The sequence below is a fragment of the Schistocerca serialis genome, chromosome 9, assembly GCF_023864345.2.
Source record: "Schistocerca serialis cubense isolate TAMUIC-IGC-003099 chromosome 9, iqSchSeri2.2, whole genome shotgun sequence".
Classification (NCBI taxonomy): domain Eukaryota; kingdom Metazoa; phylum Arthropoda; class Insecta; order Orthoptera; family Acrididae; genus Schistocerca; species Schistocerca serialis.
Genome location: NC_064646.1, coordinates 388,786,020 through 388,812,391, shown reverse-complemented (window position 1 = coordinate 388,812,391; position 26,372 = coordinate 388,786,020). Strand labels below are relative to the sequence as shown.

Below are 26,372 nucleotides of genomic sequence, written 5' to 3'. Positions count from 1 at the left end.
TCAGCAGGGACGTTAGTGCATGCTCTGCAACGTGTTCGCTTGCCACAAATTTGGTAAGGAGATCCTTTGGTAGGGCGTTCCATTCCTTGACCAGCGCGGTCAACAATTGCTGCAAGCTCGTTGGTACATATGGACGTTCTGTCATACGTCCCCCCAACCCACCTGACACGTGCTGATGGTATTTAAAACGGGAGAGCCGACAGGCCCGTACACTCGCCGAACACCCCCTTGTTCCAAGAGCTCATCCACGAGCGCTGTTTGATACGGTCGCGCATTGTCTTCCATAAAAAATGAAGTCAGTATCGAATCATATTCGACAGTATTCGCCGGCCCATTACGTCTTCGCGGCTTTTGCCTTACAAGGGTAACTCCAGCGTTGTCGCACACGATCGTTGTGGTGAACCAGGCGGGGAAGAATAATGCTGCGTCACCGGTTATGCTTCTTTTCTTGGATACATTCGGCCCAGTCTTCACTCATACAGGATGAGTCAGGAAGACAAGCTTTGAGGGACGATAGTATAAGTGACTCTGAACAAAAAAATCCATATGGACATATGACCTGTTGCGAATGGTTTCCGAGACAGAACAAAGTCATAGTACTTTCTTACTTATATTCTGTGTTATTCAAACATTGTTATTGTCCACAACGTACGACGGTAGTGTCGAGGAAGCTGAGACAAACTGTTTGATACAGGACACTTGCGTTGCATCTGGTCGGGAAACTACTTAAAATTGGACTACAAAGAGTACCCAAGTTACAGCGCATACGCGTCGCGCCTATTATCAGTTTCCTCGCGCTGTCTGTGTGCAAACTATAAGTCCTGAAGAAACATGAATAGGTCCCCTTTTTGTAGGGAACTGTATATAGTTTAATTTAGTACTGCGACACATTTTCGCTTGAGGGTGCAGGTTTCGAGTTATTCAATAAATCGTACAAATGTGATATTACATGTGTTCTATCTCGGAAACGAGTCGGAACATTGCATTTGCTTATACAAAGTTTTTTTTATTCAGAATCACTAATGCTATCACCCCTCAATACATGTACCTTTCCTCCTGACTCACCCAGTGTCCATTGATCGTGACCGGGCCAAATATCTCACGAAATAAGCGTCAAACGAAAAAACTACAAAGAACGAAACTCGTCTAGCTTGAAGGGGGAAACCAGATGGCGCTATGGTTGGCCCGCTAGATGGCGCTGCCATAGGTCTAACGGATATCAACAGCGTTTTTTTTTTTAAATAGGAACCCCCATTTTTATTACATATTCTTGTAGTACGTAAGGAAATATGAATGTTTTAGATGGACCACTTTTTTTGCTTTGTGATAGATGGCGCTGTAATAGTCACAAACATATGGCTCACAATTTTAGTCGAACAGTTGGTAACAGGTAGGTTTTTTAAATTAAAATACAGAACGTAGGTACGTTAGAACATTTTATTTCGGTTGTTCCAATGTGATACATGTACCTTTGTGAACTTATCATTTCCGAGAACGCATGCTCTTACAGCGTGATTACCTGTAAATATCACATTAATGCTCAAAATGATGTCCATCAGCCTCAATGCATTTGGCAATACGTGTAACGACATTCCTCTCAACAGTAAGTAGTTCGCCTTCCGTAATGTTCGCACATGTGTTGACAATGCGCTGACTCATGTTGTCAGGCGTTGTCGGTGGATCACGATGGCAAATATCCTTCAACTTTCCCCACAGAAAGAAATCCGGGGACGTCAGATCTGCCGGCCGGGGTGGCCGAGCGGTTCTAGGCGCTTAAGTCTGGAATCGCGCGACCGCTACGGTCGCAAGTTCAAATCATGCCTCGGCCATGGATGTGTGTGATGCCCTTAGGTTAAAGAAGTTTAAGTAGTTCTAAGTTCTAGGGGACTAACGACCTCAGGTGTTAAGTCCCATAGTGCTCAGAGCCATTTTGAGCGTCAGATCCGGTGAACGTGCGGGCCATGGTATGGTGCTTCGACAACCAATCCACCTGTCATGAAATATGCTATTCAATACCGCTTCAACCGCACGCGAGCTATGTGCCGGACATCCATCATGTTGGAAGTACATCGCCATTCTGTCATGCAATGAAACATCTTGTAGTAACATCGGTAGAACGTTACGTAGGAAATCAGCATACTTTGCACCATTTAGACTGTCATCGATAAAATGGGGGCCAATTATCCTACCTCCCATAATACCGCAGCACACATTAACCAGCCAAGGCCGCTGATGTTCCACTTGTCGCAGCCTTCGTGGATTTTCCGTTGCCCAATAGTGCATATTATGCCGGTTTACATTACCGCTGTTGGTGAATGACACTTCGTCGCTAAATAGAACGCGTGCAAAAAATCTGTCATAGTCCCGTAATTTCTCTTTATGCCCAGTGGCAGAACCTTTCACGACGTTCAAAGTCGTCGCCATGCAATTCCTGGTGCATAGAAATATGATACGGGTGCAATAGATGTTGATGTAGCATTCTCAACACCGACGTTTTTGAGATTCCCGATTCTCGCGTAATTTGTCTGTTACTGATGTGCGGATTAGCCGGATAGCAGCTAAATCACCTACTTGGGCATCATCATTTGTTGCAGCTCGTGGTTGACGTTTCACATGTGGCTGAACACTTCCTGTTTCCTTAAATAACGTAACTATCCGGCGAACGGTCCGGACACTTGGATGATGTCTTCCAGGATACCGAGCAGCATACATAGCACACGCCCGTTTGGCATTTTGATCACAATAGCCATACATCAACACGATATCGACCTTTTCCCCAATTGGTAAACGGTCCATTTTAACACGGGTAATGTATCACGAAGCAAATACCGTCCGCACTGGCGGAATGTTACATGATAGCCCGTACTTACGCGTTTGTGACTATTACAGCGCCATCTATCACAAAGCGAAAAAAGTGGTCCAACTAAAACATTCATATTTCTTTACGTACTACACGAATAGGTAATAAAAATGGGGGTTCCTATTTTGGAAAAACGCAGTTGATAACCGTTTGACCTATGGCAGCGCCATCTAGCGGGCCAACCGTAGCGCTATCTGGTTTCCCCCTTCAAGCTAGACGAGTTTCATTCTTCATAGTTTTTTCGTTTGATGCTTATTTCGTGAGATATTTGGCCCGATCACTATCAATTGACCATCCTGTATACGACAATGCGCGACCGCATCGAACTGCGCCGGTGGAAGGGCTCCTCCAACGAGATGATATTCGGCGAATAGACTGCCCCCTCCCCTCCCCCCCCCCCCCCCCCGCCGCCCCCCCCCCCCTTACACACACTTAAATTCCATCGAGCACATGTGGGATGTGTTTCAGCACGTCCATATGGTACTAAAAGCCATCCAGCAGTTGTCAATCTCGCTGGTGGAGCAATGGAACGCCCTACCTCAAGAACTCATTACGAACCTTGTGGTCATCATAGAAGCACGCTGCAGAGCCCGCACTGCCGGCCGTGGTGATAACACACGCTATTAAGAGCCCTGTGCCGCCTTTTTTACTGCGCAGGGGAACATAATGAATGGCGGTGACTTCAGTCTGATTATTATCTTCGAATAAAACTGTCATTTCTATTCGTCTGACTGCGTATTTGTTTCGTTTACTTTCTGCACTATACTGTAGCAGTCGTGTCTATGTTTGGTCCAAATTTCATCGAGCTATGTTGCTTGGCTGTGACACATAATATGAAAGTTACTTCCGTTCCTAAGCTTTGCACACCAGTGTAGGAATGCAGGCTCTCTCGGTGAAAATTGTTGATGGAATCCTCTCGGGTTATAAGCAAAGTCGTAGTGCAACGTTTCGACGAATTCCCTACTCTTTATCTTCAGCTGATAGGACAGCAACTTCGATAATCAATCATTCTTGGAAATTACCGAACATTTCATCAGCTGTAGATGGTTATGTGAAAGAATAAATTGGGGCTATGAACCCATGTCCGGAAACCTCATCCAACGACGCTGTTGAGCGTTCAAGTTGTAGAGGCCAATGCTTGCAGTTAGACCAGTCTTCAGGCCACAAACGTACATTTGTACGAATACACAATGTTATCTGTCTCCTCTGTGTTGTTGTGGAAGTCATGAACACGTTCAACGCGATTTGGCTCAAATGGTTCAAATGGCTGTGAGCATATGGGAGCTAACATCTGAGGGCATAAGTCCCCTAGACTTAGAGCTGCTTAAACCTAACTAACCTAAGGACATCACACACATCCATGCCCCAGGAAGAATTCGAACCTGCGACCGTAGCGGTCGCACGGTTCCAGACTGTAGCGTCTAGAACCTCTCGGCCACCACGGCCGGCCTCAGCGCGATTTAACGCAATAAACAGTGTCAGGACCATCGTGAGAAATTCCGCTTGAGATCGCCCAGCGTAGAAACTCAACTCCGCTGGCCTAGCGGTAGTCGAAGGCCCCCTATAACCTAGACCATGGGTCGTCAAACTACGGCCAGCGCTCCGGATACGGCCCACTGCGTCTCTTCATCCGGCTCGTCGACGGTACTTCAGTCTGCTTGCTACAACGTATGGAACACGGGACGTTGTGGTACAATTTAAATGTTAATATTACGTCAAGAATATTACGAGGTCTTAAGACGTGAGGAGACCTGCTGGCTACTACATTCCTTAAATTTACTATGTTCAATGTACAGTACTCAGTTGGAAGATTTGTAAATTCCGGTGTGTCTGTTCATACATCGCATCATATATCAGCAAACGCTCTGTGGAAAAGAATTAGTTATTTCTTGTACACTGAGACCAACGTTTTCTGTAGTGACGGTTGGGGAGATGCACTCAAACACGGTCAGTGGCACGCTTTTCTTGAAGAAATTTATTCTGAATGCTGTGACTTGCCTTATCAAACAGCACTGAGGTGGCACAGCTGCGGGAGCGTCCTGTTTCGTCTTCACAACTTCCGAAATGAAACGATGTTTTCCTCACTGAAAAAAAGGTAGAGCTGATCAACAGGTGTCACATCCCACCTGGCTGTCGCAGTTAGCGGTTTTGGTCGACATCACATCCCACACGAATAAACAGAACTTAATGCTTCAGGGAAAGGATAATCTCATCTGTGATCTCTACAGAATCATCAAAAATTGTCACTGTCTGTAGCGAAAATGAAGGGAGAGAACTTTTCTCGTTCTCACCATTCCAAATTGTTTTTTGCTACAGTCCCCGAATGTGTCAAAATTGATTTTGCGAAAAAATCATTCGTGACTTGAAGAAGCACTTTTCGAAGAGATTTTCAGATCTTCACAGAAATGAGAGTGATATTCTTCTGTTCCAGAATCCGTTTGATTGTAACCTTGATATGTGCTAGTTGAACTATACTTGGAATTAACTTATTTGGAACCGAATGAGTGGTTGAAAGAGAAGCATAGAGAAGGAAAGCTTGTTGAATTTTACCGCTGCTTAGCTATTTATCTGATGTCGAGTTTCCGAAACTGAAGAAATTTGTCGCTAGTATGGCATCAGTGTTTGGAACTAACGTTTTAAAAAATGCAGTATGTTAAGTCAGCACATCGAACGAGATTGCCTGATGAACAATTCAAAGCAATTTTATTTATTGGCTGCAGAACCATCAAACCAAAAACTGATGATATCTTGAAAACTGTAGTTTCACAAATCTCACTAATGTTTTTTTGCCGCTTAGTTTGTGAGATTCGGATGTATGCTCACTACGTCTTCTGTGATAATTTTTTATAGTAAATAAATGTGTTGGTTGCTTTTGGTATTTGTGCACTGTACGTCCCTTACCCATGGTTAAAACGGACTTCTGTTGTTACTTTTTCGTCTTTTTTTCCAAAGCTTTGTTCTGGCCTTCAAGTATTGTGCAGAGTGATGATGCGGCCCGCACTCGTAATCTTATCAGCTATTTGGTCCGCTGTAAAAAAAGTTTGATGACCTCTGACATAAATAGTCGGTAGCATCGTTGGATGACGTTTTTGGTCATGGGTCCGCAGTTCAATTTGATCCTCAAACCGCCCTCTACATCCCCTTGAAGTTTGCCGGTATCGTTTTGTTCCACCCTTAACGTTTTTCAGACTCGATGGGGCCTTTAAATTCTGGTTGTATTTGGCAACTATACACAACTAAAACACCGTCATACTGACAAAGCAAGTTAAGTATACAACACATTGTATCAGTGATTATTGGGTCACCTAACCATGGAACGGTTGTAAATCAGTTAAGCGATCTTGAAATTTAAGTTAAATCTGAGTAAATCAGATTTTTATTTGCTCTTTATGACGCACACATTTCACATAAAATTGACAAAGACCAAACTGTGGGGAGTACCAAATTATACGAAAGATAGTACGGACAAAACGCAGCAAGATTTTGTCTGGACAGCTCGCGAATTTAAAATAAGGAGACAAAAGAGACAAAAAAGTTTAATCAAACGGGCAACATAAGTTGCGTGATAGAAGAAGTAAGCTGCGACCTGCTCAGAGTACGCATTGCGCTGCCATAATTTGTAACACTTACATTTCCCCAAAAATCATCTATGGCGCACTGGTCAGCACCTGACGGCGGCTGGGACATGAATAGCCCTCATCTGCCAACTTTGAAAAATCACTCCACATAGAGGGAATGACTCAAATGCAGTTCCAATATGACGAACTAGAAAATCGCTTATTTTCTGAAAAAACAGAGAACTCAGCACAGTCTTGCCGCTCTTTACTTACAAAACGCTCATTAACAAACAAGAGGTAGGTACTGGTCTAGAACAGTGTCCCACCGCTTGGTAAACCTCTTCACGACAAGTGTGGTGGCAGGACTGACTCATTCGAGTGGATAAACCAAACATTGGGAGCGAAAGCGAGCGACTTTGTCACACTGCACGGGGGACGCCACAGTGTCCCATCCTTTTGAACTCCGTAGAGAGAGCGCAGGAATGTCACACTCTCAATTATTCCTGGAGACGTCAGTGGTTCTGCCATCAGCCAGGACAGGCGTCGGCTCTAGCCAACAAAAGCATGACGCGAGGCACGGCCCCACTTCCGCGAAACTGCTCTATTCCCCGTGGACGCTCTCGCCTCCGAATGAGACTCACTGACCGCCTTCTATCGACGAACAGAAACTAGAGGCCATGTTGGGAGCGCACCTTCCCAATGAGAAAAATGCAAATCTTTCCTCCCAAGCAAATATGCCCAGTACTCTCAATAAAATAACCACGAAGTAGAAGCAGAAAAAGGGAACAACATAAATATTTAAGGTTAAAATAATTTCTCAGGAAGGTATTTTCCTTATGTATCTATGTAAAGCATAAGAAGTATAGGACATAATGAACAAAGCTGAACAGTCAGTGAGGTAGTTGTTTCTGGGAGGAGCGGATTTAAAATCTCTGTCCTGTCATCTGATTAGGTTTTTGACAATTTCATTATAGGCTAAGGCGAATGCAGAGAGATTTCTTTTCAAATAGGCAGCTTCCCATTAGTTCACCACCTAAATCAAACCTGATTTACATTTGTAAGTAGGCTGTTAAGATTTTTATGTTGGTAACGTCACGTAGCGCTCTGTATGAAAATCACTGACTGTGCTGCGTGCAGTCTGTGGCTGGTTTGCGTTGTTGGAATTTGCTATTGTAGTGTTGGGCAGCTGGCTGTTAACAACGCGTAACGTTGCGCAGTTGGAGGTGAGCCGCCAGCAGTGGTGGATGTGGGGAGAGAGATGGCAGAATTTTGAGAGCGGATGATCTGGACGTGTGTCCATCAGAAAGAGTAAATCTGTAATATCGGATATCATGAACTGAGATATATATATATATATATATATATATATATATATATATATATATATATATATATATATATGATGACTTTTGAACACTATTAAGGTAAATACATTGTTTGTTCTTTATCAAAATCTTTCATTTGCCAACTATGCCTATAAGTAGTTAGTGCCTTCAGTAGTTAGAATCTTTTATTTAGCTGGCAGTAGTGGCGCTCGCTGTATTGCGGTAGTTCGAGTAACGAACATTTTTGTGAGGTAAGTGATTCATGAAAGGTATAGGTTATTGTTAGTCAGGGCCATTCTTTTGTAGGATTTTTGAAAGTCAGATTGCGTTCCAGTAAAATATATTGTGTGTCAGTTTAGCGTTGATCAGAATAGGTAAAGAGCGAAATGTCTGAGTACGTTCAGTTCTGCTCAGCTGTTTGAAAATCAAATAATGTAAGAGGTTTATCAGCACAGTAGTTCATAAATTTTTCTCAGGGGACGTTTCACATTTACGCCTCTAACGTCTGACTTCGAAGGGAATTTATATAATTTTTCTAATGCTGTATTTGTATAAAGAAGTTTTTATATTTACACTAAGTTCTTAGCGATAAGGTTCGACAACCCAATGTAAAAAAAAAGTCATACTAAACGATTTAATGTAAATGATTGAATGCAAGTTTAATACTAGATGCTGTTTCTTTTTCAGTTAACGCAATGTTACATTGGTTTATAGTCACATTCCTCAAATACTGTGTTCACAGAAAAATAATGTTATCACATTCTTACTTCCATTTCTCCTTAACTTAATGAGTGACATTCTTTGTAATTCAGACTGCTGCACATCATGTTAGATGAATGTACAAGCCGGGAGACGATTTTCTGCATGAGTCTGGTGACCAAACAGTAACAACAGTAAAAGGTGACGTTTACAGTGTGCACCTATTTCTGGAAACAATGCCTCGTCTGTGTCAGCCAGTCTACATCGAAATCGAATTCTGAATTTCCACGAACAGTCTAATCCTGCTGATAACAGCACTGTTCATTGGCTGTGTGGCAAGCAAACACTGATAATCCTCGACTACATCGGTGTGCACCAAGAACAAAGGAGAACCCGGATGACGGGAACGCCTTCATATATGTCATTGAAAAAGACTGGGCTTACAAGCAAGACACCAATATCGATATTTCTTTCCTCATGATTTTACCAGTGGATTCAATGGATACAAAAGGTGCGGTCAACACGAAACTTCGTTTCTTTTCTTTGTTTTGGAAGATTATATTTTTCTTACATTTACTTTTATGTTCTTCTTAATTTATCTTTTTTTTTATTGCAAGATTAACTTTACTGACAGCTTACAAGCCAGGGCACCACAACATATGGAGAATGATGTTTGTTTGTTAGTGAGTTACGTGTTCCACTGAACAATCTCACGGTAATCGTTATGATGGGGAACATGTCAAGTGCGTAAGAAATGTACACATGAATCAAGGTTCTTTCTCCTTTTTAAAATTTTTATTACGTACCCCATTCCCTTAAATGGCACAGACTGGCTATATTATACCTATAGCTTTATTTATTCCTGTTCAAGAATTCGTCTATGGTATAGAAGGAGTTGTCAAGGAGATATGATTTCAATTTATTTTTGAAACTATTATTGCTGTCTGTCAGATATTTTATTTCATCTGGTAATTTATTGAAAAGTTTTACAGCAGCATATTTTACCCATTTTTGTGCCAAATGTAGGTTAAGTAGAGGATAGTGTAAGTCTTTCTATTTTCTGGTATTATAATCATGAATGTCACAGTTATTTTTAAACTGGTCGATGCTGTAGAGAACAAATTTCATTACTGAGTGAATGTACTGTGAGGCTGTTGTAAGAATTCCTAACGTTTTAAACAGATGCCTATAAGCTGTGCGACTGTGAGCCCCACACATCATTGTAACAACTTTCTTTTGAACAGTGAATACTTTTTGCCTGAGTGTTAAGTTACCCCAAAATATTATTCTGTGCGACATCAGAGAATGAAAGTATGCAAGGTACGTTAGTTCACTAATTTCTATATCCTCAAAATTGGCAATTATCATGACTGCAAAAGTTGCTGGACCTAATCGCATTAGAAGATCTAAAATATGAATTTTTCAATTAAGATTCTCATCTGTATGTACACCCAAAAACGTAGTGTGCTCTGCCATGGCTACTGACTTCTGTTGATGTGTTATTACTTACTGAAGGATCTGTACTCCTTGCAGCAGAAAATTGGATGTACTGTGTTTTTTAAAAGTTCAGAGCAAGTCCATTCGCAGAAGAACCAATTAATAAGTTTCCTAAAGACATTATTTGTATCATTTTCTATTGGAGTTTCTTTCACTGGATCAATAATGATGCTTGTATCTTCAGCAAACAGTGGCAGTTTAGTTTATTATTTCAGATAAGAAGGGAGGTCATTCACATATATCAAGAACAGAAGGGGACCTATGATCGAACCCTGTGAAACACCTAATGTAATTTCACTCCAGTTAGATGAAGTGGCAAAGTCCCTTAAATCACTTCAACCATATAAAGAAACTTCTGTTTCCTATTCTGTAGATATGACCTAAATCACTCATATTATATCCCATTTATTGCATAGAATTGTGGTTTCTGTAACATAATGTCATGCTCATGGTTCACACAATCAAATACTTTGGATAAGTCACAGAAAATTCCTATTGGTGACATCTCACTATTTAAGGACTCTATTATGTGGACAGCGAAACTGTATATTGCTGTCTCAGTGGAACACAATTTTTGAAATCCGAACTGTTATTTAGTAAGATAATTGATATTAATGGAAATTTTCTCAAGACAGAGGTTTCCTTCTGCCTGATAAAAAAAAGGTGAATCACCCAGAACATACGGTCAGATATACAAGTACACAACATTGGGGGAGGGGGGGCGGCGTATGTAAATGGTGCAATTCTCTGTGACAGGTAGAACGACTGCCAGAATGCATTAGTACTGTACGTGTTTAGTGTCGTCACTAGGGCTGGTAGCGCTCGTAAGGGACGTTAACAGTGTCATGTGTTGAGTCACCACGCTGAAGGGCAAGGATATGCCATGTACTCGTGTGAGAAAGCGCCATAAGAAGCTAACACAGTCTGAAAACGGCCTCATTGTGGGTCTCTATTTGGCAGTCTGATCAAACTCAACAATATCTACGTTTGTAGGGTTTCCGGAAGTAACAGTGGCCCGATGTTGGACTGCATGGGAACGCGAGGACATGCTTACTCGTCGCCAAGGTTCTGGTCTACCATGTCTAACCACCACAAGAGACGATCTCCGTGTGGACACCAATGAAACCATAAACCCCTTATTTCTGCACCAGCAGAACAAGTAATCGACTGCTAGCAACATTCTCTGTCATCTCGCATCATTGGACTGAGACTAGTAGTAGTCAGAGTTGGGAATTACCGTCCCAAGTGTAGGTGCCGTTAACACTGCAACACAAACGGTTGCATCTGTAGTGGTGTCGTGGTTGGGAAGCATTGACTGCTGACGAACGCCGACGCGTTTTGTAAAGCGATAAATCACGGCTCCGCACTACGCTGGATGACCGTCGTCATGTATGGTGGCTACCTAGGGAGACATAACAATGTTGCAGTGTTTTGGGCAGGCACAGTTCGTGGTGCAATGATGTGGTATATGGTACAATTTCAGCTCACGGCTGATAGTGATTGAGGATGGTTCAGATGGCTGCAGGATTTGAACCTGCGACCGTAGCAGCAGCGCGGTTCCGGAATGAAGCGCCTATATCCGCTCGGCCTCAGCGGTTGAGGAATCTCTGAATGGAAAACAGTGCGTCACCGACATCCTGCGTCCTCATGTGATACCTATCACGCTACAGTGTCTTGGGGCCATCTTACAAGAGGACAAAGCTCGTCCACTCATGGCACATGTGTCTGTGAACTGTCTGTGTGATCATGAGGTAATCCTGCGGCCAGTAAATTCCTCAGATCTGTCGCCGACAGAACATGTGTGGACCAGCTCCGACGTCAACTCACTCCCAATACCCGTATCCAAGATATGAAGGACCAGTTACAATAGTTGTGGACCAGCTTGACTCAGAAGAGGCTAAAACGGCCTTATGAAACCCTTCCCAACCGTATGAGTACATACACCCAGACCAGAGGGTGCCCAGCGTCATACTGGTAAGTGGACTCATACCGCCAAGTTATTTGTAAATCTGACTTGATTTTGTAGTCTATGAAGTGACATCACATACCGTCTCAATCAGTGTGGTACCATTTCATTTCCTTCTCTCCTTTCGGGTGTTTCACTTTTCTTTTGTCAGCATTGTAAAAATACACTCCTGGAAATTGAAATAAGAACACCGTGAATTCATTGTCCCAGGAAGGGGAAACATTATTGACACATTCCTGGGGTCAGATACATCACATGATCACTCTGACAGAACCACAGGCACATAGACACAGGCAACAGAGCATGCACAATGTCAGCACTAGTACAGTGTATATCCACCTTTCGCAGCAATGCAGGCTGCTATTCTCCCATGGAGACGATCGTAGAGATGCTGGATGTAGTCCTGTGGAACGGCTTGCCATGCCATTTCCACCTGGCGCCTCAGTTGGACCAGCGTTCGTGCTGGACGTGCAGACCGCGTGAGACGACGCTTCATCCAGTCCCAAACATGCTCAATGGGGGACAGATCCGGAGATCTTGCTGGCCAGGGTAGTTGACTTACACCTTCTAGAGCACGTTGGGTGGCACGGGATACATGCGGACGTTCATTGTCTTGTTGGAACAGCAAGTTCCCTTGCCGGTCTAGTAATGGTAGAACTATGGGTTCGATGACGGTTTGGATGTACCGCGCACTATTCAGTGTCCCCTCGACGATCACCAGTGGTGTACGGCCAGTGTAGGAGATCGCTCCCCACACCATGATGCCGGGTGTTGGCCCTGTGTGCCTCGGTCGTATGCAGTCCTGATTGTGGCGCTCACCTGCACGGCGCCAAACACGCATACGACCATCATTGGCACCAAGGCAGAAGCGACTCTCATCGCTGAAGACGACACGTCTCCATTCGTCCCTCCATTCATGCCTGTCGCGACACCACTGGAGGCGGGCTGCACGATGTTGGGGCGTGAGCGGAAGACGGCCTAACGGTGTGCGGGACCGTAGCCCAGCTTCATGGAGACGGTTGCGAATGGTCCTCGCCGATACCCCAGGAGCAACAGTGTCCCTAATTTGCTGCGAAGTGGCGGTGCGGTCCCCTACGGCACTGCGTAGGATCCTACGGTCTTGGCGTGCATCCGTGCATCGCTGCGGTCCGGTCCCAGGTCGACGGGCACGTGCACCTTCCGCCGACCACTGGCGACAACATCGATGTACTGTGGAGACCTCACGCCCCACGTGTTGAGCAATTCGGCGGTACGTCCACCCGGCCTCCCGCGTGCCCACTATACGCCCTCGCTCAAAGTCCGTCAACTGCACATACAGTTCACGTCCACGCTGTCGCGGCATGCTACCAGTGTTAAAGACTGCGATGGAGCTCCGTATGCCACGGCAAACTGGCTGACACTGACGGCGGCGGTGCACAAATGCTGCGCAGCTAGCGCCATTCGACGGCCAACACCGCGGTTCCTGGTGTGTCCGCTGTGCCGTGCGTGTGATCATTGCTTGTACAGCCCTCTTGCAGTGTCCGGAGCAAGTATGGTGGGTCTGACACACCGGTGTCAATGTGTTCTTTTTTCCATTTCCAGGAGTGTAGTTCAGAAAATTAGATATATTAGGACGCAATTATTCAGACCGCCCGGCTAGCCGCGCGGTCTGACGCGCTGCTTCCCGAACGGGAAGGCGTGCCGTTCGGTCCCCAGCATGAATCCGCCCGGCGGATTAGTGTCGAGGTGTGGCGTGTCGGCCAGCCTGTGGATGGTTTTCAAGGCAGTTTTCCATCTGCTTCGCGCGAATGCGGATTGGTTTCCCTTATTCTACCACAGTTACACTGTGTCGGAGATTGCTATGCAAACACCGTTTCCACATACGTGTACACCGCGATTATTCTACCACGCAGACATTTGTGGTTACACTCGTCTGGTATCAGACGTTCCCGGAGGGGTCCACTGGGGGCCGAACCGCACAATAACCCTGGGTTCGGTGTGGGGCGGGTGTGGGGTCGAAGGACTGCTGTGGCCTGTTGTGGGATTGTGAACCACTGAGGGCTACGGTGAGACGAAGCCTCTCTGTAGTTTCTACGTCTCCAGTTTAACACAATACAAATACGCAATTATTCAACATCCCTCTTTAAGACATTCTTCTGTGTATTTTTATCTCATACATTTCCTCTTTCTGCACCAAGTATTCTCATTATCAGCTGTACATTTTGGAACCAGGTTGTCATGGGCCATCCTCTTCTCCTGCTTCCTTCACTTTGCACCTTAATGTAAGTCTTGATATTCTTGTTTCCTCTATACCAGTGCAATTTCCATCTATCCAACAGATCACATATTATTTTTTTTAGTTCCATTCTGTTTAACACTTCACTGCTTTAACTTTCACTTTACGTAAAAGCCTTGCTGATCTTCTCCACAAATCTGTCTTCAATAGTTTCAGCTTATTAATATGTTTCTCATTAATTGTCCTGTTCTTTGCTGCATACAAGACTACACTCTCTAATATCGACTTGAATCTGTTACTGTTAGTTGCATTCATTACATTCCTGCTCCATAACATTGAGATGAGCGTCCGAATGATCTTGCGGCCGTTATTAATAATCCCATTAACTTCAACATCCGATTTTTCTACCTTTCCTGTAAATTACTGATTTTTTCAAAATTTTCTCCCAATGTACGTGCAGTTCATCTAGATCATTAGTAGGGTACTCCGTTTTTTATATATAATTAATCTTCAGAGCCCAGTTATTGTGTTGTAGTCCTAACTGATTACAAATTTAATTTGCATGCTCTCAGTCTTGTGCTATAACGACTTGGTCGTCAGCAATAATATATGATTTAGCTATGTTTCATCTATGATTTCTAGTCCAGTTCTCCTGCATACATGACACCATGTCCTAAGACTAATATCTAATGGGGCGGTCTTGTACCACGCCCTTTCTTGTTATCAATTAATGCGAAAGTCTTCTATTATTTTTAATGTGGCGCCGGCCGACGTGACCGAACGGTTCTAGGCGGTACAGTCTGGAACCGCGCTACCGCTACGGTTGCAGGTTCGAATCCTGCCTCGGGCATGGATGTGTGTGATGTCCTTAGGTTAGTTAAGTTTAAGTAGTTCTAAGTTCTGGGGGACTGATGACCTCAGTTGTTAAGTCCCATAATGCTCACATCCATTTGAACCATTTTTTTAATGTGGCATTTGTTACCTTTACTTATTTTTTGTATGAAATGCTTACCGACGAGGACTATTCAAATGAGCTAGATGTGTGGCACTCCGCTGCTCTCGAATAATAGTACTTCATAAGTCACATTCAAGCAACCTGTATATTCAAAATGTTCGACAATGTTTCTGGATGTATTACGCGGTACCGCACCTCGCCGTACGACAGTAGGTCCAGCACTGTCGGGCATGATGGTTTTGGTGGTCAATGTATTTTAGTGTGGGAAGGCACAACGCTGCATGGGCGCAGTGACCTCCGAATCTTTTAATAGGGTTCACTCACCGGTGAACGTTATTGTGACATTGTACGCCCCATGTTCGTCTTTTCAGGGCTGCGTCCGGTCCTGACTTAATTTTTATGGATGACAAATCGCGACCGCGTCGAACTACGCAGGTGTAGGAGTTCTTGGATAGACAGGATGTTTTGCGAATGGATTGGCCTGCCCATTCCCCCGACTTAAATACCATGAAGCACGTGTGGGATGCATAGTGGAGACGTACCGCTGCATGTCCGCCTGTACCGACGACCATCTGGCAGTTGTCAACCGAGCTGGTGGATGAATGGAAAGCCCGCCACTGGAACTCCTCATCATCAACCTTGTGTCCAGCATGGGAGTACGTGGCACAGCGTACATTACCGTCCGTAGTGGTCACACACTCTATTAACACCTTTTGTAATGTGCAGGGAACCATCATGAGGTGCGGTGACTTCAGTGTAATTATTGTCTTCGAATAAAAGTGTCGTATCTGTTCATCTCATTGCGTGTTGCTTCGGTACAGTCTACTTGATACCCTAGAGCAATGGCTCTTCCCTCAGTTGGAAGAAGATGAGCCAGAGAACTACATTCTCCAGCAAGAAGGTGCGCCACTTCACTGGCATAGCAAAGTACGCGATTGGTTGAACTTCACTGTACCCAAGCGCTGGATAGGCCGCAAGCGGCCCAATGACAGGGCTTGCTTTGCAAGGGCTTCACGTTCACCCGACCTAACGCGATGCGATGTTTTGCTTTGGGGCTCCATCAAGGATCGTGTGTACGTGCCTCCGCTACCAGCAGACCTCCCTGAGTTAAGAAACCGCATTGAAGTAGAAGTTGCTACAATCACTGAAGACCCACTTATCAACGTTTGGGAAGAACTCGGCTATAGACTTGATGTATACCGTGTGACAAATGGTACTCACATTGAACATTTATAAGGTTCTTGGTAAAACTGTTTGAGTTGCTCTTTCATCTGACATATCATTTATAACTGTAAGTGTAATGTAATAAATATTATAAAGCATTAAAACCGCGATATTCATTTATAAACACCCTGTATTCTAAAACTAAAAAGACGTCGCACGAACAGACCATGAAGGCCCACCGGTACCGACCGGCCGCCGTGTCATCTTCAGCCCACAGGCCTCACTGGATGCGGATACGGAGGGGCATGTTGTCAGCACGCCGCTGTCCCGGCCGTATGTCAGTTTACGAGACCAGAGCCGCTGCTTTTCAATCAAGTAGCTCCTCAGTTTGCCTCACAAGGGCTGAGTGCACCCCGCTTTCCAAGAGCGCTCGGCAGACCGGATGGTCACCCATCCAAGTGCTAGGCCAGCTCGACAGCGCTTCGTTGGTCTGACGGGAACCGGTGTTACCACTGCGGCAAGGCCGTTGGCATTAAATGTATTCGCAACTGCCAATAGGGGCAACCATCAGCTGCAGAAAGAAATGACGACAATGACAATTTGTCACAGACCCGTGCGACTGCTACGGTCGCAGGTTCGAATCCTGCCTCGGGCATGGATGTGTGTGATGTCCTTAGGTTAGTTAGGTTTAAGTAGTTCTGAGTTCTAGGGGACTAATGACCACAGCAGTTGAGTCCCATAGTGCTCAGAGCCATTTTTTTTGTCACAGACCGCGACTCAAATACGGATTTCCCGCTTATAGCGAGGGGTCACCTTACCATTTGACTATCCGAGCACACTCACGACCAGACCCAACCTTCCACATATCGTCAACCATGTGTCTACAACCTGTGCTCGTACATCCATTATGTATATTCCAGTACAGGCGAGACATTTTACTTGGAAGTCGCTTCCCCGTTGTCAGGGGACAAACATATTGCAGTGCCCGTGTTATTCCGATTTACGATGCAAAGTTCCTTCGGACATGCATGCCTGCACTGCAGTATCGTACTTCCCGCCCGTCACCGGGCAAGCGACTTTCATGTGAAATGTGTCCCCTGTGTGGGAATACACGTAATGGATGTACGACTGCAGGTTGTCGACGTGAAAGTTTGGGTCTCGCCATAAGTCGAGCTCGGATAGCCAATAGGTAAGGCGGCAGCACGCAATAAGCGGGAAATCCGTGTTCGAGCCCCGATCCGGCACAAATTTTCATTGTTACCATTCCATTCTTAGGTTGTCCATATTCGCAATTACGAATATGTTTAATTTACACCATGCAAAAGTTACTTTCGTCTTTATGTTTTGGACGCCATTCTAAGATTCCTCAAGATGTACTCGTTTGCTAATACCGTTGAAGAACAGATACGTTAAGCTTGGCTTAAAGTTGTTTGTCAGATAAAATGTTTTATGGAATACGGAAGTGACTCATCCCTGAATTAGCTTCAGATATTTCGAAAAGTAACAAAAAACGTGAATCTGATGTAGATTAGAGCCGTGGTGATTCCAAATACGAGACCAGCTCCTCAGTCACTTCGCCATGTCACCGGGTCAAGATTCCATTCTACGAAGAAAAATATCAAAAGCACTTCATGCATTGTTTGCGTGTAAAAACTGAATAAAGTAATGTGTAATTTTTTTAGTAGAGTCACGATAAGTATCTCGTAAATGAAGTCTTTGTTTACTGTGAAACAAATCACCACCACTACCAGCACCAGAAACACCACCATCACACGTTCTACCGAAGGTACACTCAGTCCTCGCACTATGTCTGGTGTAGTACCTGTATTTCATTAACGGTATTGGTAATCTCACGTTCTTAATAGGTCTCCCATCTTCCAACCACATTTTTCGTCTTGTCATTAACTGCAGTCACCTTACCTGCTCACACAGGTTAGCGTTCAACGCAGTAGACGAAAAGGTCTGGTCCATAGGACAGCCTAACTGTGGTGTCAGACCGTTTCTCACGCTCTTTTTCTGAGCTGGTCCTCAATCTACACCTCAGAATATGATACACAAGCAGCGGGAAGTTTACACGATTCACAGACTTCCCGCACGCAACTTCTCTCCCTTATTACTTGTGGCCATACTGACTGCGTTTGAGAACCGTAATTCTGTGGAATAATTGCTTGTTTGCAGTTTCTGCTACCAGTCACTTTTATTTGTTTTATGTTTAGTTTAAATTATTGCAACGCGTTTCGAGCGTGTTCTGCTCATCTTCAGGCGTTTGTATGTACAGAAACTCGTTATTTAAAAATAAAACATCTTAAGCTGATCCCCTTCCCACCAAATATCCCCTAGCCATGCCAGCAGCGTACAATAAACAAAAAGTCTTATGTTAATTTGTCTTCAGAAATTTTATTCTTAAGCAACGATTTTCTGTATGCATAAACGCCTGAGGATGAGTGCAACACGCTCGAAACGCGTTGCAATGGTTCAAATGGCTCTGAGCACTATGGGACTCAACTGCTGAGGTCATTAGTCCCCTAGAACTTAGAACTAGTTAAACCTAACTAACCTAAGGACATCACAAACATCCATGCCCGAGGCAGGATTCGAACCTGCGACAGTAGCGGTCTTGCGGTTCCAGACTGCAGCGCCTTTAACCGCACGGCCACTTCGGCCGGCCAAACGCGTTGCAATATGTTGAACTAAACTTAAAAACAAATAAAAGTGACTGCTAGCAGAAAATATAAATAAGCAATGCTCTCCCTTGGATTAACTGATGGGTGTAGTGACAAGGAGGGAGTCCAGCCACCCCTACCACTAACAATGAGGAGAAGGAGAAGAAGGAATGAAATCCTTGATCACGTACAGGTCAATGGAAATTTTTTTCCGAATTACAGCATGACGGACGACAGAAATCTGCAAGCGCATATAAAGTTCTAGGCTCGAAGATCAGAATTCTCCACACAGATATCATAAAAATCCCTCCACAAGAAGTGTTATATCAGACCTGACGGTATGTTCAGCCTGATTGTGATGACAATGAAGAAACTATGCAACATTAGCGGAAAACAGTTTGGATCCCAATGATTATCTTATTTAAAATGACCGGTTTCGACCTAGCCTTAGGCCATCTTCAGAATAGTACTATCAGCTGTAGTTGACGATGTCCAGAAGAGTCAGTAGACCTCAGTCGCTGAAACTGCTCACAATGCGAGGAAGCATTTTCAGTCTACTCGCTGTTCTGGACATCGTCAACTACGGATGGGGGTGCTATCCTGAAGATGGCCTAAGACTCGGCCGAAACTGGTCCTTTCAAATAGAATAGCCATTGTGATCGACACTGTTTTACACTAATTTTATATAGCTCACAAGATCGCTGTTCTCCGAAAATATTCCCAATAATTTTGACCGTGAAACTTCCTGGTAGACTACAACTGTTTCGGACCAAGTCTCGAAGAGGTACTGGCGGAGGTGGAGTTGTGATGGCTGGTCTTGAGTCGAGCTTGCATAGTTCAGCCAGTAGAGCACTTGCGTGCAAAAGGAAAAGGTCCCGGGTTCGAGTCCCGTCTCGGCACACTGTTTCAGTTCAGTGCACGCTTTGCTGCAGAGTGAAAATTCATTGTCATAGCCACGGTGCGTTCTCGCTCGTCTAATGCCATTGACATTATACTTCAGTGAAGGTCAGATAAGGTCGAAGCCAGCGATAACAATGGCGTGATTCCGCGTGGGCGCCTGCAGTGGCGCCGCTGCAGGCGTGGGAGAGTTTTGCATCTCGAGCCCAGGTAGTCGCCGTCTGCATTATCGCATGTTCGCCGGAGCTCCGCCTTAATCGTTATATCAGACCCGTGATGGATGAGCTGCACCCGTATTACGTGATTCTTGCTGCTCGTCATTTACAACAGGCTGAGCTGCGGTAATGCCAGTGTAGCGGTATCTTGGCGGGAATTCAGCGATCAAAGTAAGGATCGTCAGCAAAGATACACTACTGGCCATTAAAATTGCTACACCAAGAAGAAATGCAGATGATAAACGGGTATTCATTGGACAAATATATTATACTAGAACTGACATGTGATTACATTTTCACGCAATTTGGGTGCATAGATCCTGAGAAATCAGTACCCACAACAACCACCTCTGACCGTAATAACGGCCTTGATACGCCTGGGCGTTGAGTCAAACAGAGCTTGGATGGCGTGTACAGGTACAGCTGCCCATGCAGCTTCAACACGATACCACAGTTCATCAAGAGTAGTCACTGGCCTATTGTGACGAGCCAGTTGCTCGGCCACCATTGACCAATGCCTGTTGATCGGGCTTCATCCACAGTTTATTGAATACCCAATGAACTGTGGATGGAGCACGACCAACAGGCATTACATGCATTGATCAAAAATGATAGTGCATTTACAATGGCTAGTATTTGGCTGAAACCTAGATCTGCCAATAAAATTTCAAAAGGACGACTGATAACTGAAATCTATTATTTCCAAATAAATGCATTTATCTTTTGACTGCACTGACTTTGAAACTTCGATTTCTTACACCACCAAAGGACCGTAGGCCTTAGTACGTGACATAAATTTTAACTTAATACGTCAACCAGTCCCTGAAATAAATTGTTCCAGCAGTCAGACAGACAGACTGACGGCCGACAAAGTAATCTTTTTAGCGACTGATATGCGGAAAAATGACAGCTATTTCAAGTAATATTTATTTGCTTCAATAATTAACTTCAGAATTAACCAAATAGTGCTTAAATTTAAAATAACATAACCAAACAGTACATTTTATCACGAAATAGGGGAGAGAGTGATAGCAGCGCTAGCTAGGGTAGCAGTTATTAAAAGAAAGTCGTTTTTCATTGCGGAGAGATTTTTTTCACGAAGTTTCAGTCACCAGTTTTCTCCTCCGAATAAGTAAAATTATTTGTTGGTTGCCACCCACGTAGGGAGAAACGAGCATCTTTATAAAATAAGAGACAGCAGAGCTAGCGCGGCAGGATGCAGCAGTTCATTGTCTCCATGTGCTGCTTGGGAGGGTAGATGCAGATTGTCTCAGTCGTACCTCTTTCTCAGCCTCAGTGCTGGGGGCATGGCAGGATGCTGGCTGAGTCAGCGCGTCGCCGTGGCCGTAGCCACAGTCTCGCAGCCCGCGCCACGCCTGCATTTATTTATAACGTCACATTAGCGCTGCGAAACTGGCGGCTGTCCCGCTGGCGTTGGTGGTCTTGCGTCCCGCACCCGTTTAATCACAGGCTGATGCATCGGCCCTGCCTCCCAGCCCAACAAGTGCTGGGCCAAGGTTTCAGGTCAGTTGCCCGTCAGTGCCCGGGCAAGCACACACTCAATTCGTTATATTTCACGCGATTGTAGTATATACCTACACTCCTGGAAATGGAAAAAAGAACACATTGACACCGGTGTGTCAGACCCACCATACTTGCTCCGGACACTGCGAGAGGGCTGTACAAGCAATGATCACACGCACGGCACAGCGGACACACCAGGAACCGCGGTGTTGGCCGTCGAATGGCGCTAGCTGCGCAGCATTTGTGCACCGCCGCCGTCAGTGTCAGCCAGTTTGCCGTGGCATACGGAGCTCCATCGCAGTCTTTAACACTGGTAGCATGCCGCGACAGCGTGGACGTGAACCGTATGTGCAGTTGACGGACTTCGAGCGAGGGCGTATAGTGGGCATGCGGGAGGCCGGGTGGACGTACCGCCGAATTGCTCAACACGTGGGGCGTGAGGTCTCCACAGTACATCGATGTTGTCGCCAGTGGTCCGCGGAAGGTGCACGTGCCCGTCGACCTGGGACCGGACCGCAGCGACGCACGGATGCACGCCAAGACCGTAGGATCCAACGCAGTGCCGTAGGGGACCGCACCGCCACTTCCCAGCAAATTAGGGACACTGTTGCTCCTGGGGTATCGGCGAGGACCATTCGCAACCGTCTCCATGAAGCTGGGCTACGGTCCCGCACACCGTTAGGCCGTCTTCCGCTCACGCCCCAACATCGTGCAGCCCGCCTCCAGTGGTGTCGCGACAGGCGTGAATGGAGGGACGAATGGAGACGTGTCGTCTTCAGCGATGAGAGTCGCTTCTGCCTTGGTGCCAATGATGGTCGTATGCGTGTTTGGCGCCGTGCAGGTGAGCGCCACAATCAGGACTGCATACGACCGAGGCACACAGGGCCAACACCCGGCATCATGGTGTGGGGAGCGATCTCCTACACTGGCCGTACACCACTGGTGATCGTCGAGGGGACACTGAATAGTGCACGGTACATCCAAACCGTCATCGAACCCATCGTTCTACCATTCCTAGACCGGCAAGGGAACTTGCTGTTCCAACAGGACAATGCACGTCCGCATGTATCCCGTGCCACCCAACGTGCTCTAGAAGGTGTAAGTCAACTACCCTGGCCAGCAAGATCTCCGGATCTGTCCCCCATTGAGCATGTTTGGGACTGGATGAAGCGTCGTCTCACGCGGTCTGCACGTCCAGCACGAACGCTGGTCCAACTGAGGCGCCAGGTGGAAATGGCATGGCAAGCCGTTCCACAGGACTACATCCAGCATCTCTACGATCGTCTCCATGGGAGAATAGCAGCCTGCATTGCTGCGAAAGGTGGATATACACTGTGCTAGTGCCGACATTGTGCATGCTCTGTTGCCTGTGTCTATGTGCCTGTGGTTCTGTCAGTGTGATCATGTGATGTATCTGATCCCAGGAATGTGTCAATAAAGTTTCCCCTTCCTGGGGCAATGAATTCACGGTGTTCTTATTTCAATTTCCAGGAGTGTATATCTACCAAATGCTCTATAGTACGACTTGTCTCTCAAGCTTTTCTGAGGTAAACCGGAGTAATTTGGATAATTTCAGACATTTTAACATTTTTCTTGAAATTCACCGCGGTGCTTGCGAGTATTAACATACAGTATTGTACATACACTGATAAGCCAAAACTCTATGACCACTTACGAACGCGACGTTCGGCGCCGCCTGTGGCGTTACGGGCACGTGACTTGGCAAAAAAAGTATGTAAGTGGAGCAGACACGGACAGGGGATCACCCTGGCGAAGATATGGGTTACAAACGGGGAAATGCACTGAGACAAGCGACTTTGACAAAGGGATTATTATTATTACGCAGATCCTGTGAACGAATATCTCGAAAAAGGCGAAGCTGTTCGAATGTTCACGTGCTACTGTCGTGAGCATCTACGGAAATAGGTAGGACAGTGAAACTACCTCTAGGCGCTAAATGGTTCGACGATCATGACTCTCCACAGATAGCGGGGTTCGGAGGCTTGTCCGCCCTGTAAAGTACGATAGATGGTGATCTGCGGCATTTCTACCGAAAGAGCACAATGCTGGTGCACGCATAATTGTTTCGAAGCACACTGTTCAAATGACTCTAAGCACTATGGGACTTAACATCTGAGGTCAACAGCCGCCTAGACTTAGAACTACTTAAACCTAACTAACCTAAGGACATCACACACATCCATGCCCGAGGCAGGATTCGAACCTGCGATCGTAGCAGCAGCACACCGTTCATCGTACATTTTTGAACATGGAGCTCCGCAGCAGACCACCCCTACATGTTCACATGTTGACCCAACGACATCGTCAATTACAATTCTAGTGGGCACGAGACCTTCAGGATTCGACTGTCGATCAATGAAAACCGGTCTGCTCTTCGGGTGAATCACATTTTTTCCTACAGTAGGTCGATGGTTGTCTCCACCAATGTCGTCGTCGAGGTGAGCGGCGGTTTCAAACGAGCACCGCGCCACGGACGCAGTATTACAATATGCTGTGGGAGACATTCTCCTACACTTGCATGGAACCTGTGGTAGCAATCGAAGACACGCTGACAGCTGCGAACCACCTGCATCCCTTCAGGCTTGATGTCTTCCCCGACCACGATGTCATATTTCAGCAATATAATTGTTCGTGTCTCGGAACCAAATCCGTGCTACAGTAATTTGAGCAGCTTTATAGTGGACTCACATTGATGTCTCGGCGACCAGATTCGCCTGATGTAAATCCTATGGAGCCCATATGGGTCGCTATCGGGCGCCATCATTGCGTACGCATATCAGACTCAGTGACCTGTTATTTACGCGAATTACATGACCTGTGCGTATGATCTAATGCCACATACTTTCACGAACCTACCAACAAACTCCCGGATCCGTAATACCGAGAATCAGAGATGTACTTCGTTCCAAGGACGGACAAACAAACTACTAACCAGGTGGTCACAATCTTTTGGTTCATCAGTGTACATGTTTAAGGTAGCTCAAGAATTTTTTTAAATAAAAAAATCTAAAATTTAACTCACAATTTAGCTATCCGATTAACCCGCAAAATTTACGAATTGAAAAAAATGTGTGGCAATTTCGATATATTATGGAGGTAATACGAATAATATTAAATAAACTGAAAATACCACGTAATATGTTAGTTTTAATTCAAATCTACACAATTAGCTTCAAATAACAGTCACACGTAATTATGAGCATGAAACACATAACAAATGTACATTATTTCTATTACTGAAGTGTTTACACACACTGACCGCACTTACATTGCTTTCTTCCTTCCCCCCAAAGACAACTCTCGTGGCACCATGTTTTTCAACTTTGGTACCGAATCCAAACCCCCTCTTTCCAAAAAAGCTCAAAATAGTGCCAGCTAATACTGCAAAATCCATATTTCCAGTCATCTTCACTACATTCAGATCTTAGGTATCCTCCCTCATCGTCATTGAGTTTTTCCATTAGCTTGCTCACTCGCATCTTCTTGCTAATGCTCGGTTCCAGATCATTGGTTTTTTTTGTTGTTTTTTTTTTTTTTTTTTTTTTAGCCAGGTGCGTCTTCTCAGTCTCTTTTGACGGTCTATCAGGTCTCTTCTGATGTTTCTCTTTAACAATTTTAATATTTTCAGGAGATGTGGTTTGCCTTTGCTTTGCAGACACCTTGGAATCGCCACTTTTAGACGTGAAGTGCGTTGTGTGCCGGGAGCTGGAGACGAGTTCGTCTGTTGTAGTTCTGCAGAAAAATGGTTGTTGGTCTCTAATGGGGCGATCGTGAAGTTTTCAATGGCTTCTGGTCTGATCGGATAAATTCTAGTGCATGAAAAACCGTTAACTGCTAGTCCAACTGACGCTGTGTGTTTCCAGGTTTCCGCGAAAAGTAGTGCAAACTGAAATTTATTGATAGAAGACTCAGTGCTCCGATGCATCCACATGGTAGTTTTCTGATAGTAACAACTCTTTGGAGCCTTAAAAATGCGGTAGTCGAGCGGCTGAAGGAATAAATTGGGGAGGTAAGCTGATGATTTCAGGATCATTGTTCAAACAAAATTCAATGGTTGAAATGGACGAATGGGAAGTGTGACCATACACACTCAACAAAACTTTTCCTGGGACACGATGTTTTTCGAAGAGTTTAACAAATTTCATGAAAATCTCTTCACTGATACAGCCGCTCACTCATGCATAGAACTGACCTATTTGGTAGATTATTTTGCAGTTCGGGCTTTTGTCGTACATCTTTGAATATCGCTAGCGGGTGTATTAAGTGTCAATGATGTTACAACATGCAACAATAATAATATTTTAGCAATCTTAACTCTGACGATTCCCTTTTTCCCTTTCTCTGATACTGTTCTAGGTAGTCTTTTATTGAGAGGAAGTCCACTCTCATCCATATTGTAGGTACTGCTTGGACAGTTATGCAAGCCTAATTCGGTCATAACCTTTTTCAAAACGTTGAAATATGAACTGATTGTCTCTTGTCAAATGCTGCTGTTCAAGCTCTAGCTAGCCCTTCCCGTTAAAGACAGGGCGATTCTCTTACAACAACGTAGATACCAGTCTTTGCCTGCTGCTTTCTTTCCGCATTTGCAGTTAAATCATAGAATATGGATTCCATCTTTTTGCAAACACACTGCTTTTTCTTTCACCCAAACATGTTTAAACACCTCTGTGCCATCATCAGTGGTTTTTTTTGTACATTCAAAAACAGTAAAAATTGTAGGTTACAATTGATTTAACGAAGTGAGGCCTTAATAAAGTTTTTGTTCGTTTTTTTCTTACTGTGATTTTACGTTAAGTGATTTTACAGGACCA

The 26,372-nt window shown here is 44.9% G+C and overlaps 1 protein-coding gene across 1 annotated transcript in view; it reads right to left on the bottom strand.

Annotated features, from left to right (window-relative positions):
• LOC126419635 (rho-related GTP-binding protein RhoU-like) overlaps positions 1-21,395 on the bottom strand; it is a 106,630-nt gene extending 85,235 nt beyond the window's left edge. Inside the window, exon 1 of the mRNA XM_050086824.1 lies at positions 21,294-21,395. Within this exon, the coding sequence (XP_049942781.1) occupies positions 21,294-21,395 (102 nt within the window). The remainder of the gene's footprint in view (positions 1-21,293) is intronic.
• Positions 21,396-26,372: the final 4,977 nt, after the last annotated feature.